The 18699-nt window shown below is 46.4% G+C and overlaps 1 protein-coding gene across 10 annotated transcripts in view; it reads left to right on the top strand.

The window, feature by feature from the left end:
• The window catches only part of COL7A1 (collagen type VII alpha 1 chain), a 216234-nt gene that overhangs the window by 87014 nt on the left and 110521 nt on the right, over positions 1-18699 (top strand). For all 10 annotated transcript variants that reach the window (XR_008316932.1, XR_008316931.1, XM_053299561.1 and 7 more), the window contains 13 exons: positions 350-421; positions 508-552; positions 1567-1593; positions 1703-1744; positions 1964-2044; positions 3360-3395; positions 3516-3551; positions 11032-11112; positions 12722-12757; positions 13436-13507; positions 15759-15803; positions 16004-16039; positions 16386-16421. Coding sequence is in view for 8 of the 10 variants with exons in the window: in XM_053299561.1 (XP_053155536.1) it covers positions 350-421; positions 508-552; positions 1567-1593; positions 1703-1744; positions 1964-2044; positions 3360-3395; positions 3516-3551; positions 11032-11112; positions 12722-12757; positions 13436-13507; positions 15759-15803; positions 16004-16039; positions 16386-16421 (645 nt within the window). In the remaining 2 variants the exon portion in view is untranslated. The remainder of the gene's footprint in view (positions 1-349; positions 422-507; positions 553-1566; positions 1594-1702; positions 1745-1963; positions 2045-3359; positions 3396-3515; positions 3552-11031; positions 11113-12721; positions 12758-13435; positions 13508-15758; positions 15804-16003; positions 16040-16385; positions 16422-18699) is intronic.

Genomic DNA, 18699 nt, shown 5'->3' with positions numbered 1-18699 from the left:
GTGGGGAGAGAAAAGCAGCTGTGGGGCTGGTCACATAGACCAATAAGTTGACCTCCACAGGCTTGATCCAGCCCACAAACCAGCAGTTTGACACCCTGGGTTAATATTCTCCTGATCCTCCCTGTTCATGGGCGAACTGGAGAATCCCAGTTTCTTTTCACTAAGGGCATTACATTCCCCATCTCTATTGTCTTGAAGGCTCTTACATTGTCCCACTTCATTGCCTAAAACATATTTCTCTATCCAGCCTTACCCCAGCCTAGCCAGTTCCTTGAGTCTAAGCCCCCAACCCTGCCCTGTGTGAGTTTGGATAGCTGATAGTGGCTTCTTCTTTTTGTTTCGGTCATAGGGCTTGCCAGGAAACCGAGGACTCCCTGGTGAAAAGGGGGATCAGGGTGACCCAGGTGAAGATGGGCGAAATGTAAGAGCACATCTCTCCCCTCAAACTCTGTTGCAGCATCCAGCTGTCTAACCTTGCCTTTACCATGTTGCTTCTTCTCCTTACAGGGTAGCCCTGGAACACCAGGGGCCAAAGGTGACCGAGGAAATCCTGTGAGTAGCTGGGCCATCGCTTCTCCACACCACCACCTATTTGATTCCACCCCCAACCCCCTACTGAGAGCTGCTCCAGCCCAGTCTAAAAGCTGCTGTTTGGGATATTGAACAAAGACTTAGACCACCCTGGGGGGTTCTAGATCAGAATGGACAGGTGCATAAGGAGTAGCCTGGAATGGAGCTGTAGAACAGACCTTATCATTTCAACACAGCAGGCTCTCTCCATGGTCCTCCCTGACCACAACAGCATCCAGCCACACTCATCATTGCAGTCTTCTGTGCATTTATAGTTTTATAGTTTTATAGATTTATAGATTTTTAAAAAAAATTAATACTGGGTTTTAAATGTGTTTAATGTTTTTAATGATTTTAATTGATTTGATGTTTTAAATGATTTTAATTCTAAACTGCCCAGAGACAGAAGTTTTGGGTGGTATAGAAATATTTTAAATAACATAAATAAAAATAAATTATGGACATGAAGGAATATGCCAACCTCTCAGCAGTGCCCTTACAGAGACTGGCCTTTATTCACTGCATGCCTCATTCAAATCAGTGTATTTTCCTTCTGTCCACATTGGCAAGCAGGGCTCTTGGCCTGTGCACGTCCCTTCCATGCCCTCACATGCTCATCCTGGCTCTCTCTGACACCATCTGTTGCCTTCATACCCCAAAGACTCTTGGTCTTGTGAATGATGGGAACTGTTCTTGGTGCCAATTCTGGGGCTGACATCCAGTCTCTCGAGAAGGCTGATGTAGCTGGCCATCTCTGAACCCCTCTCCTTCCTGGACTCCCTTCCTCTTAGTGCTCTCTCCAGGTCTGTGATCTGGAGAGAACCTAGAGTGCTCACAGTGTCTGGCTAAGTGCCTTACACATTGTGCATCAGGGACTTCCCTTCGTACTGACAAATGTGTGGTGTTTTTCTTTACTCTTGCTTGAGACACATCCCAAGCAGTATTAAGTCACCTGTTGTTTAATCTTTGTTTCTCCTTCTGCCTCCCTCCCTGCAGGGACTGCCTGGACCCCCAGGCCGGGAAGTAAGTTCCACATTTTCTCCTCAACCTCAGTATTGCTTTTGGGACTCTGATTCTGCAAGTGTCTGAGGTGGCTCTCCTCAACCTCTGCCTCCTATTTTCTTCTCTGCAGGTGAGTGCAGGAGCTGGAGTAGGAGGACAAAAAGGCGAGAAGGTAAACATGCGGTGGGTCCCAATATCCACCTGAAGGGGGCTCTTGGAAGTCTGGAGACCCCAAACTGAAAATCCTCTTGCATCAGTGAGAAGGCAGTGTTCCCTGAAAGAGATGGCGCTTGAGAGAAACCATTCACTGTGTGCAGAAATAGTTCTGTGGGCGTGAGAAGTGGGGCTGTGATGTTTTTTCAGACTAGCTACAAATCTGTTTCTATTCTAGGGAGATCCAGGAGATCCTGGAGAGGATGGAATGAAAGGTGTGAAAGGAGAGACTGGGTTACCTGGCCTGCCTGGAGAACGGGTAGGTACCAGGTCATTGGAGTATGTCCTAGAAGGCTCAAGAAGGGACTGAAAAACATGTCAAACTAAGAGGCGAGTCTCACGGTCAGTGAGACTCGCCAGGAAGGGGTATACAGGGAGAGCGGTCTTAGCCCACTCTCCCCGCAGACGAGCATGAAAGCAGCCTTGGGTGGCCGAATCGGCCACCCACATGACTGCCGGTTCCGTCACAGAGCCGGCAGGGGCTGCGCAGCCCCCGGAAGTTCCAGGATGCCCCACGCAAGTGCACGGGGCATCCTGGAGAGACCCCCAGGGTTAGGAGACTTGTTTCAGCCTCCCACGGGGAGGGGGGGGTCTCCTCATGTGTTTCCGCAGTGTGGCATCGTATCGCTGCAACACACGATCAAAAAGACGGGGTTAGCGGAGTGCTCACTCCACTAACCTCATCTAAGGGGAGGGGGGATTAGGAGGGTTTGCTGCCGGGAGCCGCACATCTCCCGTGACAGCAGACGATCAGGCAAAAGCGGGCTAGGCTCCCTTAGCCAATGACACAATGCAGAGCAGGACACAGGAAGAACAAGCTTTGGATGCAGTGGGTGGAGGGCAGCTTTTGGAGGTCTGGATTGGTTTTGCTCATTTTATGCTTTTCTTAGTGGTTTTATCTGCATGTTGCCTTGTGTAATCTATGGGTAGAAAGGGAGCTAACAAAAGTAGCAATCCTCCTCATTACAAGCATCTTTTGAAAAAGATTAAGCATAGCAATGGTGGATGTTTTCAGGTAAGATGCTTTACTAGTGTGTAGGTGAATGGTTTATCAAAGGGGCTGGACAGAAAGATAGCCTTTTGGAGGACAGGATAGGAAGATGAGAAACCAAGATGGCAGCAGCTGAGGCAAGGCGCCAAGTGCTGCCTTGCCCTGTGCCTCTGGCGGGGGCCCACCCCCTGACAAAAGTAATCCTTGCAAGCGTTGAAAGTCATTGGGAGGAGGGAAGGTTGCCAACAGCCTTCTCTTCTCTCCTTGTGCCTCGTGCATGGCATGTGAAAGGTGCTCCTTGCAAATCTTGCAAGGGTCAGCTTGGTCTCCAAGAGCTGCTTCAGTGGCAGCAGCAGGGGACATCTTACTGCCCTGCTGGTGCCCCAATAATCTGCCATCTGAGGTGACCCGTCTCATGTTGCCTCATGAAAGAACTGCCCATGGTTCTGGGTACGAGACATACCGACAGTTGAAAGGTCAGCTGGCCTAAACAAAGTATAGATATGCCTGCATTGGAAGCAAGGATCAGCCACCCCCACTTGCTCATACTTCTGTTGCAGAGACCTCTTTCTTCCTTTTGCAGGGAATTGAAGGCAGCAGAGGTCTCCCTGGAGTGCGTGTAAGTCTTTTTCTGTCTGCCTGACGAGAGGAAAAATTGCCCTGCTTGTCTTTGTGCCCAGCCCTACATAACTATTTGTAAATCAGGTGTGGTGTGGTACTCCTCTGTTCTGTTTTGCAGGGTGACCCCGGAGACCGAGGCCCAGTAGGAGAGAAGGTAAGAGAGCTCTGACTTTGTGTCACATGCTGGAGGAGGTTGTGGAAGGTACGGGCAACACGGTAGCGAGAACCACAGCCATGGGGTTGTGCTTACGTTATGAATTCCCCATAAAATCCTGGGTGCTGCAAGATTTGCTGGGTGGCCTATGTCTAGGATCCACATTCGGTGTTAACAATTTGGATAAAAGATTCCAAAATACAGAAGAGGCCAGAACTGTAATTAGCCTTTTTGGAATTCTGTAGTAAAAGTTGTGGTCATTTTGGAATTGATAATGTGTGAGTTATCACTGAACTTGTGACAATCTATTGAATTATAATTTGAGTTGTGCCAAGTTAAAAACTATCATCACTTAGGTTCCCATATATGGAACATTGCAATAAACAGTGGGGTACTGTTGCATTCACGGCAATCTACTGAATAGTAATTTCAGTGGCATCAAGTTCTGCAATGTTCTTTTGGAGTTATCTTTTTTTAAAAAACAACAACTTTGGATTACTTTAGTGCAGAATTTTGAGTTGGCTGTTTGTGTAACCTAGAGGACACAAAACTTTGGCACAGAACTTTGTCTATAGCTTTCCATTCTCAGTTGCTGGGGTCAAGGACATCTCTATGGGTTATCCTCCTCACATGCTCCTAGGCAGGACTATGTTAATTAGATAAAGAACAGAAGTCTATAAGGCCTGAGTGGGTAACCCCACCCCAGTTCTTTCAGCCCTGTGTTGCTTCTTGGCAGACTGAATTTTTCTCCTTTTCAATTTTTACATTCTATTTGTTTCTTCTAGATCTTTATTCTCTGACTCCCCTCTCAAGATTCTATCCCTCCTGCTTTTCCAACCATTCCTTGTTTTTTTGTTTTTTTTAAAGAATCATATCATTCCCACTGCTATTCTCCTCATCTTTACTTGTTCCTTCATGTCCCTTCTTGTTCCCCGCCCCTGTTATGGAGCACACAGGAAAAACAAGAATTATTTGCATCCCGAAGGAGAAGGGCAAAAATGGCTTTCCTGGAGCAACGAGAGCACCTGGATCGCCCACCCCAAGTACCTGTATGTCCATGCCAGCTGCCCCCAGGCCGCCCGGCAAGATGTTAGGAAGAGTCGCCACGAGTTTCCTGCCTTTGGGCAATGAAACTTGCAGACGTGCAGCTCAGAGCACAGCAGAGAGTGGCGGAGAAGTTGCTCATCTCAGCCTTCCTCCCTGCTTGCAGCAAGGCTCCAAAGGGCAGCACTGACCTCCCTCACCAAGCTACCACCAACAGCAGCAGAGATGAGGGTGTGGGTGGCCGTACTGGGCTTAGAGCAGCAAGCTCTGATATCGGCCACACAGAAAGAAAGCCAAAATGGCAGCTGCACCGAAAATGGAGGAAAATTTCCTGGCACCTCAAGAGGTGCGCAAGAGGCAGCTCCGAGCAGCACCAGGGAACTGACACAGGACCAGGAGCAGCAGGGATTGCCAGAGAGACCTCTCCTTGTGGAGAGATGCCCCCCACTGTGGGTCCCTCACAGCCACTTCCTAGCCTTCCTAGGGCAATCCCCACAGAATGGCAGGCATGGTTCAAGAATGCCATCATTGATACATTGTGGCAGCTATAACCTATTAAGAAAAGTGAAAAATCTAAAAAGCACAAGCAGGTCTCTTCTTCATCTGAGGAATCTTCTTCCTCAAGATATCTCATCCATCCCAAAAATGTCAAAAAGGAAAAAAAGCTCATCAGAGGGGTGCAGTCAAAGGGGACCATGGGTGTAAAATGCAAACTAAAACAGCAACAATCTTCAGATCAGTCAGGCCTGATTCAGCCTAACCCACTGAATCCCAGACCTATCCCCATTAACAAGCATAAGGTACCAGTTAAACCACTAATTGGCCTGGAGGCTGAACCCGATGGGGGAGATGGGGCAGGTCAGGACCCTGATACTGTCCCTGACAAAGAAGAAGGTGAATGGTCAGGAGGGGAGGACCCAGAATCCAACAATATGTCACAACACTTATTTGTGTCTGATTACTTTCATCCGCTCATGACTAGGGTCATTGCTACTATCGGATTACAATCTAAGGTGATGCCAGAAGCCATCCAGATAGCTAAGGAGGATCTGGTTTTTCCTAAAGCTAAACTTAAGGATATGTTGCTCCCAATGACTGAATGCTTCACCAAGGCTATCAAACAGGAATGGCTGCTACCAACAGCTAATAGAAAGCCTATGGCAGTGATCAATCACTATTATTCATTTTTACAGGAATCTTCAGACTTACTGAAGAAAACCTAGTATGGATACACTGGTGGTCCAACTAGTATCAGGATCATTGCTCCCAAGGGATGGGGAGGCAACCTTAAAAGATTTCTCAGATAAGAAGGCAGAGATATCCCTTAGGAGAGTTCATGATAACTCTGCCTTGGCAACCCGCTCTTCAGCAGCAGCCTCAATTGTGGCTAATGCATCCTTATTATGGGTTGATGATCTTCTCAATGATCCACCATCCGACCCGCTGAAAATGAGACAGCAATTACTCAAAATTCAGAAAGCCCAGGCCTGTGTGACAGATGCAACACTAAATTCTATAAGGTTTTCCGCAAGGGCAACAGCAACATCAGTGGTGGACAAGAGACACCTATGGCTGAAGAACTTCCAAGTGGACTCAAACTCTAAGACAAATTTAACAGTGGACCCATACAACAGCACAAAGCTGTTAGGTGAGGCTGCATTAAAGGACTTGTCCTTGTCGAGTCCAAGGATAAGAGGAAGACCATGCCCTCTGCACCACATAAGCCAGACAAGCCAGTTTTTAAACTGCCTTTTCAGCCCTTTCAGAATTTACGGCCCTCCTTCAGGGGCTGGGATAGGGAGTTCAGACCTCAGCGGGGCGCCTGGAACAAACCACGTTTCCCATCCAGAAGCTTTGGAAACAACAGACAAGCCCTTGCTCAAGGAAAACAGACAAACCAACAGCCATGACTCAGGTCATGCCAGGCTAGGTGGCTGCCTGTCAGAGTACTTCCACGCTTGGGAGAACACCACAAAGGACAGGTTGGTCCTTGGCATAATTCTGAAAGGATACAAGATAGAATTGGATGTCCTTCCCTCCAACAGGTTCCTACCCACTCCACGCTCTCACTCTTCTTCCAAGCATTTAGTGCTAAAAAGGCAATTCAACACCTAGAGGACATAGGAGCAGTGGAACCCATTCCACACTGTCAGGAAGGAAAGGGCATCTATTCTATTTTGTCCCCAAAAAGGATGGTTCCAAAAGAGCAGTTCTGGACATGAAATATGTGAACAGGTGGGTCAAGTGTGAACAGTTCTGAATGAAGTCACACAGATCCATGGCGGAAGCACTCCACCACCTAGACTTCTTTTCTTCCGTGGACCTAAAGGAAGCATACCTCCATGTGCCAATACATCCCATCAGCTGACACCTCCTCAGATTCAAATATGTGGGAAGGCACTATGTGGCCCTTCCATTCGGCTTGTCTTCAGCACCCAGGGTCTTCATGAAGATCCTGGCACCCCGATGGCTTATCTTCGACTTCAAGGAATCCTGGTCTTTGCATATCTAGACGATCTTTTAATCCAGTTATCATCCAGGGAAACAGCGAAGTTAGACCTCCAGAAGACGCTACAGGCCTTGCAGGAACATGGGTTCATAATCACCGGAAAAAGTCAGTTACTACCATCACACAGCGCATCTAGGAGTGGTGATAGACACGGTGCAGAATTGCCTGTTCTTACCCCAGGAGAGGTTCCAAATGATCACTACAGTGGTCAGACAGGCATACTCTGCTCCTACAGTACCGCTACTGACATTGGCTCAATATCTGGGTTTGATGGTGGCTACATTGGAGTCTGGGGAAAGTGGAAGGAAAGAGAAGAAGAGGACGACCAGCAGCAAGGTGGATTGGAGAGACCTTAAAGGTCAAGACAGATCATCCTGGAGAGAATCTATCTAGGTGGTCGCTAAGAGTCAACACCGACTTGACAGCACTTAATCAATCAATCAATCACATTGGAGGCTATACCATGGACACAATTCCACCTCAGAGAGCTCAAGTGTTTTTTCCTTCTGTATCAGAAGGCCATCGCCAGCAAGAACAGCTAACACTGTCACCCCAAGTACATCACTCTCTCAGATGGTGGTTGTCACTGCAAAACCTACTGAGGGGCAAACAATTTCTGGACCCATCAAAAATTCTAGTAATGTCAGACGCCAGCACCAGGGGCTAGGGGGTGCATTGTCAACAACATTCAGTGCAAGGAAGGTAGTCCATAAGAGAAAGAAGCCACAGCATAAACTGGCTGGAGTTGAGAGCCATCTGCTTTGCTCTGAGCTCCTTCCATCAGATCCTGCAGGGTGGAGATGTGCTGATCAAGGCCGACAACACAACAGCAAAGGCCCACATAAACTGACAGCAGGGTACAAGATCAAAATCCCTCCATGCGGAAATGGTTGTGATGATGGGATGGGCAAAACAGCACTTTGCATCACTGTTGGCATATCATGTGAAGGGGGACCTGAATCAAGTAGCCAACTGGCTGAGCCAAGAGGACCTGATACCAGGCGAATGGTAGTTGAATAGGCAGATATTCTAACACATATTTCACTGTTGGAAGAGGCTTTTGGACCTGTTTACTACACATCAAAATATCCAACTCCCAAGATTCATATCCAGGTTCCCATTTAGACAGGCAGAGGACACGGACACTCTGTCAGCAGTATGGCCAGAGGGCATACTATATGCATTCCCATCAACTCCACTACTGGCAAGAGTACTGAGGCGCATTCATCTTCTCCAAGCAGAAGTGATCTTGGTGGTCCCATTCTGGCCAAGAAGGCTGCGGTTTGCGGAGCTAATACAACTATCCACATCAGATTGATGGCTCCTTCCAGGCACGTCAGACCTGCTATGCCAGGGGCCAGTGCTATATCCAAATCCGAGCTGGTTACAACTTGCCACTTGGAGACTGAGCAGAGATTGTTGAGGCACGAAGGTTACTCAGATAGGGTGTCAGAGATGATATTTGCCTCCCATAAGTCTTCCACAAACCGGGTGCACTAGTGCACCAGTGGAGAGCTTTTTTTACAGTGGTCAGCTCATAATAAGGTTCCACACAGAGTTTTCCATCTAACATTTACTACAATTTTTGCAAGAGGGCCTTGAAATGGGGCATAAGCCTAATACCTTGAAGAGGCAAACTGCATCCCTCGTGGGTATGATGTCGGGCATCCCGCTGACAGCTGTAATCTCATACCCCATCTGAAAAGATTCCTCAGGAAGGCTACACTTACCTACGTCAACAAGGCACTGTTTCCCCACTTGGAACTTGAGCACTGTATTGAAAGCTCTTCAGTATCCACCACACACACATACAGTATATATAAAGCGGACTGCATCTTTCTGCAATAAAGATTCAATGGGGCTATTCTTATGATCACAAAAATCGGGCTAGGAAAATCCTAGCCCGATTTTTGTGATCGTAAGAACCACCAGGCTCGCAGCCGAGCCCGGTGGTTCTGGAGCGGCTAACCCACTCCGGTAGCCCGCCCCTTAGCCCAGGTTTGCGGAGCGAGCGCTCCGCAAACCTGGGCTATCTGCTCGTGAGTAGCCGTGGCGCGGCTCCACAGCGTGGCTACTTGAGAGCAGACCCCCGGCCGGGAGGCTTAAAAGCAGGGTCTCCCCAGTATGCTCTGCACGCTTGTGCAGGGCATGCTGGGGCTTCCGGGGGCTGCGCAGCCCCCGAGCTCCCCAGCCCCCGCCATCTCCATCTTGGAGCCAGCCATCGTGTGGGTGGCCGATCTGGCCGCCCAGGGCTCCCCGCTCACCCGTTAGAACCAGGTCTCCCTGATTGTGAGACCCGGTCCAATGTTGGATCATTCCTTCCTAATTCAATGGGAAAGCCAGCAACTTCATCCACCATTGCCAGACAAGGAGGCACCCTACCCTTCCTCAGCAATGCATTTATGATATTAACTAGGCCACCTCCAACAATCTCCCTGATAGATAGAAGCAGCCAATTCAGGCAAAGATCCAGAGAACAGGTAGTAGGCTGCACCGCTCCAAGCAGCTTGTCCACATCCTCAGGAGTCACAGATTAAAACTGATCCAACATAATGCTGCAAGAAGGATTACTGGACACCTCCTCCATAGACCTTGCAGAAATAGTGGAATCCAAGTTGGCCTGGATACAGGGGATCTTGTTCGCAAAGAACCCATTAAAAGCATCACAGCAGAACGACCCCGGGAACTGATTTGAAGTAGAAGGAGTAGAGACCAAACTCCTCACAACCCGGGATAGCTCTGCTTAGCGCGAACCTGCAGTCGCAATGCATGCAGACCAAAATCTCTTTTTCGCTGCATGCACTGCTATGACATAAGTCTTCAAATGGGTCACATGCTGCATCCTGTCAGATTTAAACCGAGTTCTCCTCCTCTTGCGCTCTAATCGCCTGCCCAATCACTTCAGCCCCTGCAACTCCTCAGTATACCAAGGGGCCATTTTTTAAGCAGGTCAGGATGTTTGGGAGCAATCATGTCTACTGCCCTGATGAGTTCCCTGTTCCAGGTTCCCACCAAGACATCAACAGAATCACTGGCCTTACCAACATCAAAATCCTCCAAGGCCTTTTGAATTCCTACTGGGTCCAGCAGCCTTTTTGGATGGACCATCCTAATAGGTCCACCACCCCTGCAGGGGTGGATTGCGGCTGTGAAAGCAACTCATCCCATAGAGATGTCCTTGTCCCCAGCAACTGAGAATGGAGAATTGGTTCACTTACCATGAAAGCTTCTTCTGGTTTCTGGAGTCAAGGACATCTCGGCCCTCCCGGCTTGGTGCACTTGTTAACTCCTGGGATACCATTTCTTCAGTTTTTCACTGCACCTTCTAACAGGACACTGGAGGCTGAGTTTCTCCACTGTGTATTTGCCTGTCTCATACTACGGAAACTCTGTTTATGATTACCTTTACATCTATTATCTTTTTTTCTCAGTTACGGTTGTTTTATGAAACATGTTTGCAGTCGTACCGTTCTAACTTGGCCTGAAAGAAAGCAGGCAGGGTTATCCCCCTCAGGCCTTATATAGGCTTCTGTTCTTTAGCTAATTAACCTAGTCCTGCCTAGGAGCATGTGAGGAAGATAACCCATAGAGATGTCCTTGACTCCAGCAACCAGAAGAAGCTTTCACAGTAAGTGAACCAATGCTACATTCCCTATCATTACAAGACATGGAGAGACCAGGAAGAGGTGATGGGGCTTCTTGTATTCTCCAGTCTTAAAATGTTCCCATTTCTGATCCCACCATTTCTGTGGACTGTAGATTTGTCTTGAGAAGACCTGGGTGATGGTTTTCACTCTTCTTGATCTTGCCTTCTACCATCTGGTTCCCCATAGTTCACCCCATGTGTCTGCAGAGCAGAGCTGAAATGATTGAGATGGGGCAGGCTTTCAATGGAAAATGTTCATTCATTTTCTGATTCTGTTTCAGGGTGACCGAGGCCCTCCAGGACTGGATGGCCGGAATGGGATAGATGGGAAACCTGGGCAAACGGGGCCTCCAGGCCAAAGGGTAAGTGTGATGCTTGGTGGAAGCCACAGTGACACTGCTTTCCTGACAACACAGTCAACCATTCTGGGGATCTGCTGCCACAATCTTTAGCAAAGTGACTCTGGCACCATTTTATAGCTTACTAGTCACATTAGGCCCGTTACAATAACGGGCGCTAGAAGACCTTTGGGGCCAGATCCCTTTCTCTCTCCTCCGGCCCCCCCGTCTCCGGCAGGGTCGAGTGCGGCCACCGCCGCCATTGGGGCCGGTCGCCCCGCCGTGGCCGCCACCGGGCCCTCTCGCCACGCCACGCATGCGCAGAAGCCACGCATGCGCAGAACACCCAGCAGAGACACGGACGCAGACACCCGGCAGAGACACGGACGCAGATACCCAAGGATTTTATTATATAGGATGAAATCTGCCATAGCAAAGTCCACAATAAGTAAAGAGTTTATGATGGGTGTCATTTACATCCCACATAATACAATACAAAGTAGGCCAGCTGATACATTTTATTGGTTGTTGTAGGAGTATGCATGTTTTGATTTTCACTGAATTATATTAAGCAGATTCTGTCATATTCCGGTGTCATATTAAAAATGACACCGGAATGACCATGGTGGAATTAAAGGAAGCTGTATGAGATAGGATGGCATGGAGTGCATTGATCCATAGAGTGACTGAGAGTCGGACATGACTGAACGGACAAGAAGAAGGATTCTGTCTAATGATGAGTTCTGTGAAACTTGAAAGTTTGAATACTCCTATACAAACCTAAGCTAATGAAAGCTAGCAAGTGACCTCCCTTTGTCGCGTATAAAAGGGAAGGTAAAAGAATGTCATCACGGACTGTGTGTGTGCTTGCATAGCCCTGTGTGTGCCTCTTCTCTTGATCACATATGTCAGGCCTTCCCTAAACCTGACCCAACTTTTAAGGTACCACAAGAGCTTTGATTCTGTGACAACATAACCAGCCTTTTGTGTTACTCCTAGGTGCTAACACTATGTGCAGGAAAAGAGGGTGGGGAAGGCTCTAATTAGAGTATTTGCTGTGGTAAATTAAGTAATACATTAGTGGACAATGCCTAGCCTGCAGGACCAGCCTAAGGTATGTTGGCATCCTAGGCCCAAAAATAGTGGTATCCCTGAGCTCTCTGAATTCCTCAGCTATTCAATCTGTTCTGGCTGGGATCCATCTATCCTTCATTGTCCCCTGATGTCCTGCAGCAAATACACTTAAGTTCCTCATAATATTTCACCTCTTGCTGCAGTAATTGTGCTGCCCTTTACAATGTACCACCTACGATCATCTTTTAAGATGATATTTTGCCTGCCCACTGCAGTTTTTATAGGTCTGCAGCTCCTTTTGTTTTACTATCCAACAATCTATTGGATAATGGCTGCACTGGTGTTGCAGGCATGAGTGAGACCAGGTCTGTATTTCAAAGTCTTGTAAGAACCAAGACAGTGGGCTCTGGACTTGCCTGACCCATATCCTGAAGAGCTATAATCCTCATGGAAACCTTATTGGCAACTGCAGTTACAAGGGAATTGAGGCAGGCATGGGAAACACTGGGCTGTGCCTGCCCATGTCCCCTGATCATGGCCATGTGTTCTTGTTTCCTAGGGTGACCAAGGGAAGCAGGGTGACCCTGGCCGAGATGTAAGTATGAAAGCCGTGCATCAGGACACATGAATCTTGTGCACTGTAAAATTGTTTGATCAGTGGGGTGCTACTTAGAAGCCAATGACTTAGAACAGAGTATCGGTCCAGCCTTCACTGTTTTTCCATCTCCTCAGCCTGCTGGAACACAGTTCCTGAGCTTCTTCCTCTGGCCAGTGCTTTTCAGTTGACTGCTGGAAACTCTGAATGTTATGAAGCTGGTTTCTTTTCTTCTTCTTGTAGCTGACCTCTGGTCTGTTTGGATTGTGTGAAGTCCAGTCATCGTTATTAGCTCTGTTTCCACCCTACCTTTCCTCCAAGGAGCTGAGGGTATAAGGTTCCTCCCTCCATTTTATCCTCACAACCACCCTGTGAGGTAGGTTAGGCTCAGAGAAAGTGCCTGGGTCAAAATCACCCTGTGAGCTTCATGGCTGAGCTGAGTATTGAACCCAGGTCTCCCTGTTCCTCACCTGTCTCTCACCATTACACCATTGTGCTCTTTCACCCATCAGTCTTGCCTGTGATGAAGAATGCTTGCCATCGTGTTCTCTTTCCATTCCAACTGTGTGTACAATACTACTGAGTTTCATTTACCCATTATCCCAGGAAGCGATGGGTCTGTCTTCTACTCTACAGAGTAGTTGAGTTCTGCTTCTTACCAGCTTTCTTCTTTTGCAGGGGCTGCAGGGTCTGAGAGGTGAGCAGGGTCCTCCTGGAGCAGTCGGCCCCCTAGGACCTCCAGGATTGCCTGTGAGTAATGGGATTAAGGTCATAGAAAGGCTGTTCTGCATCCACTGCCAATATCCCCCAGTGTGGGGCTGATCCTTGATAGTTACCTACAGCTCTAGTCATACATACTCATAGAGTGCATTTATGGTGCATTTATGGCTGGTCCTCCACCTTCTGCAACTGACACCAAAGAGGCAAGAGATAGATTGAAGGGTTTGCAAGGTGTTGTTCTTTGGAAACCAGGAATGATGGAGAACTGGAGACCTGGTACTGGCATTGCTGTAGATCTCAAGGAGACATCTCCAAAATGAATCATACTAGACTGCCTCTGTTTATGACTTGCTCTGTAGCATTGATTACACACGTTATTAGGACGTTGGTGCTCAACCAGTATTCAAACAAGCCATAGATTGACATAATGTAGTCACCGCCATAAAATGCACAGATAATATTTGTGAAGAACTTACTGGTTAAGAATTGTTTCTGTGTTTATATGTTGCTTTGTAGGGGTTAGTAAGATAATCACAACGACTGTTGCTAGGTACTGGGATTGACAGGGAGAGTTCCATGGATCTCAGAACCTAGGGAGCAGAGTCAGTTGGAAGTTAAACTGCCAAAGAAGAAGCTGGTAGAATTGCAAGAGAGTAAGAGAGAGTGGCAGATTGCAAGAGAGTAAACTGTAACTGGCTGTGCTTTGACCTATGTGTTTCTTGGAAAGAATAAACTTTTGTTTCATTTGTTTTTGTTTTTCTTTATGAAATAATAAATCCTCTTTATAATATTTGAACTTTCTCTATTGGAATAACACCCCATGCCTAAAACATTGTCTGCTATCAAGGGCAATAGATATTATAGGAGAGGACTATTTAATTTAACTTAATTTGTCACATTTATATTCCACCCTGTGTAAAATCTCAGGGCGGTTTATAATCCAGTGATAAAGAATGGAAGCTGTAATTCCTGAGCTGTTATATGTAGGCAGCTCAACATGTGCAGCTGTTACCAGACAGTTTGTATTGAAAGTATCAACCATTCCAACTGCTTGAATGTGTTTGATCCTAACTAGAAGCAGAGTTTTTTAATACATTAAAAAGAAGCAGATCTGAATAATCCAACATTATCCCCATCCCTTTTAACCACCACTTTACATCTTTGGTTGTTAAAGCATATTATTCCCCTTAATGAGGCACATTGTACAGAAGAATGAATTCAACTTAAATGCTTTACAATATGAGATTTGGGAATAAGCAAAGAAACAAAATGGCTAATGCCAGCATGACAAAATAGGCAGAGAGGCTGTTGAGTCTCAGTTATATCCTATAAATAATACCATAGACACTCTGAAATATTGTAATCACTTGCCCTGATTTAGGGCTTAAGATAATGGAACAGATACTGAGATTGGCTTGGGTTCAACCAAAAACTCTGTACAACCTTTACGTAAATATCAATCCCAATGCTTCCAAATAAATAGAAAGAAATGCAAATGGATAGCCACCTGGACAAAATAACCTAGTCCAGCTACCCACCTCAGAAAACTTTTAATTACTAGACTATATTCATGCTCTGTCTTTGACTTTAATGCATAAAAAAAACCAAAAGAAGTTAGCTCCTATAAGATAGTTTCATACAGGCAAAGAAGATTCTAGAAAAAAATTATATTGGCTATCTGATTTTTCCCATTCATTTTTACAAACTTATTAAAATAATATTACAGTAGGGAAGATGATCCAATTTGGAATCTATATAGTAATAGGCTCTATAGTAACTGAAGATAAATTGTGCACAGAATACAAGAACCATCATGATACTCTTGCAAATCTCTGAATATCTTGGCCTTTACAGAAACTCAGATATTTTAGCATCTGCTAGACAATCCTCATCCTCGTTTTTCTCTACCCAAGGCTCAAAGACTAGGGCAGAGTGAAGTTAGGCTTCAATGACCTGGATTGCAGCTATGGATCATTGTGGTGGTCTTGGACATTCATTTTCTCAGGTCCATCATCTGTTGCTCTGGCAGGCAATAATGCCCAGATGTAAATCAGAGTTCATTTGCCTGTGTAAGTACATGGGCTTACTCTACCAGTAGTCGGCTGCTGAGACCACAGACCTGTGAGGACCAGTCTAGCATTTGGATGATGCCTCTTCATATCTTGGCTGGGGCAGTCTCTGATTGATGTGCTGGTGTGGCTTTGTGGCGTGGCTCTGTGGGGCTTCATTTATCTTAGGGAAGGTGCTCTGATTTGACTAAACTCCTACACTTCTTTTCCAGGGAAAACCTGGTGATGATGGCAAACCTGGACTGAATGGGAAGAATGTGAGTGATGGGCATGACTCCCCTGCTGGAGAAGTGGGGCTTCAGGCCTGACAGGCAAGGGATTGGATTCGGGAGGGAAGGAGTGGGCAACTAGAATGTGCTAAGCGTTTATTACATCACATAACAAATTGGAGGATTAGAACATCTTCCTCCAAGTAGAGCCTGGAATGCAAATGTGAATGAGCCATTTTATTATCCAGGGTGAAGATGGAACACCAGGAGAAGATGGGAGGAAGGTAAATACTCTCTATGTTCTCCTAGTGCATTAGCCAAGCTGCCATCTTTCCCCCAATCCTCGTGTGACCTAGCAGAAGGCAGAATCAGACTTTTCATGAAGCAGATGAAGTATCTGCTTCAGGTTACAGATTCCAGAGGTGTGCCATTTTCCTGCTTTGGACATTGAGTCTTTGGACATTATTTGAGAAGTGACATGACAAGTATACAATATTGACCCTTTGCTTCTGGGGCAAAAAAAAGTCTAAGAGTGGCACTGGCAGAAGGTGAAAGCCTAGCAGATGGTATGCCTGCTTAATGTCTTCCTTCATACTGATGGATAAAATGTCTACTCTTTCCTTTAACCAGGGTGACAAAGGTGAAAGTGGAGAACCCGGCAGAGATGTAAGTTCTATTGCCCTAGAATGCCTAGACGTGCCTCGTTTCTAGGCTGCTGGCCTCATCCCCACCCCTTGCCTAAGTTTCAGTCTTGGAGACTCTCTGGATGCATGCTGCTCCAACTTTTTTGTACATATCACTAAGGTTGCTGGTGTGGCTCATAAGTACAGACTAGAGTGCTATTCAGAACTAAATTCCTTGGCCTATGTCATTTGTTCATTAGCAGTCAGAGATGTGCAGAACATTCCGATATTGGAATGTTCTACCTCCCAAATGGGCTGTTTTGAGTGTTCCGGACTTGGAACAGAACGCCCTTCAAACAAAGGGCCTGTTCCGAGCTCGGAATTGAATAACCCTGTTCTGACTCGGAACGTTCCAAGTGGAACGTCCTGGCCTCTGCACATGTGTGGAAGCCATTTGCGTGGTCAGCACCACCATGCAAATGTATGTCGTGTGTGCGCAGAGGCCAGAAGAGTTCTGTTTTGGAATCCAAAATGGCACTTGGAATGTTCTGGCTCAGGACAGGGTTGTTCTATCAGAACAACCAGCTTGACAGGTTGTTCCAATGGAATGTTCTGAGGATTTTGTGTTCTACTCCAAGCTCAGAACGGAATACAAAATCTGTTTTGTGCACATCCCTATCAGGGACTTCCCAGTAAAGAGCTGACACAGCATCGCTTGCCAGAGGTGTGCAGTCTTTTCATCAAGCTAAAGTGTGAAACCTGGGTTCCTTTCTTTCTTCTTCTCTTGTTCAATGTGGAGCCCAAAGGACTCCATAACTTTGTGCTGTTGCCTATGTAATGTTTTAGTTTTATGCATACTTACTTGAGTGTAAGCCTCATAGAACTCAGTGGGACTAGGACTGAGCTGCAGGACTACCTGTGATTTCAGCCAGTAGATCTTTCCAGATGGAAGCAGCCCATGCTGGCCAAAACGCAAAGGCCACATCAGCTTATCCAGATGATTAAAAGCATTCCTCTCCTACAGGGGTTCCCAACCCTGGGTCCCCAGATGTTGGACTATACTTGCCATCATCCCCTTTGGCCATTGTGGCTGAGGGTGATGGGAATTGTAGTCCAACAACATCTGGGTAACTCAAGCTTGGGAGCCCCTACTCTGCTGCATTTTAGCCTTTGTAGGATAACTCTGCATGTCATTATTCAAAGGCAATAACACAATATCTATTCCTAGCCTTGTATGTGGTAGGGGCAAGGAGAAAATAATAATAATAATTAATGCTGTTCTCTACTTCCACCCCATTTTGTTGTTGTTGTTGTTTGGGGATGCTCAGCCTTGACAGCAAGTCCAGCCAAAGTACCATATTTACCTGAATCAAAGTCGACTCTGAATTTAAGATCCCCCCACGCACACTTAAAAAGTAGATTGTAAATGCAGGTACAGCCTGGATTTAACCTCTACTTTTTAAGGGCTTCAGAGTCAACTTTGATTTGGATAAATACAGTACTACTGGTTGTACCTGCATTTACGCAAAAGGAACAGGACTCTGAATTTAAGACAACCTCCTGATTTCTAATATCAAAAAAAACTTGTGGGGTGGGAACCTAGTCTTGGATTCAGGTAAATACAGTATGAATACTTCCTGCAGGGGCTGAAATTGATAGGGGGCATCTTGCCAGGAGTATCTTGCCTTTTGTTGTGAGGCTTGTCAGGTTGAGTGCTGATATTTGTGTCCAAACTATGACGTAGGCACAAGAAAGAGTTGTGTTGCTTGCCTTTAGTGATGTCATTAGCACCACTCAATGTGCTTGTGTCACTCTTAATCAGCCATATTATAGGCAACACTCCAAATCACAGTGGCCCTGCTAAATGAGTATCCCCCGCCCCATCGATAACATATTGTAGTTTGCATGCTGGGTAATGCATACATCCCAAAAAGTCCTCCTTTAAAAGAAGGTATCTGAATCCCTAACAATAATTAAACAACAACTGAGCATGTGTTATGCTATAAACTGATTTTCTGGATAAGCCCCATAACTGTAGCTGGGTATAGGGGCAAGGTGGGCATCAGTCTCCTCTGCTTCCGATTCTCACAGCTTGCCATTTCTCATGTCATCTTGCTAGTTTGTTGATGACATTTTAATTGAAGATACTGACAGGCTTTGGGATGCAGCCGCCTGGCCCAGAGCATATCATATCCACATTAGTGGGGTAACCTATATAGGAAGTACTGGATTTGAATTACCTAATTTGAGAAGCCATAAGACCACAGGCCATCATGGAACTTGGGGAGGGGCCAGTACTAGAAAACATATGAGGAGAGACT

This window comes from Hemicordylus capensis, chromosome 2, assembly GCF_027244095.1.
Source record: "Hemicordylus capensis ecotype Gifberg chromosome 2, rHemCap1.1.pri, whole genome shotgun sequence".
In the NCBI taxonomy this organism is placed as follows: domain Eukaryota; kingdom Metazoa; phylum Chordata; class Lepidosauria; order Squamata; family Cordylidae; genus Hemicordylus; species Hemicordylus capensis.
The sequence above is the reverse complement of the archived record's forward strand: the minus strand, read 5'-3'. Positions and strand labels throughout refer to the sequence as shown.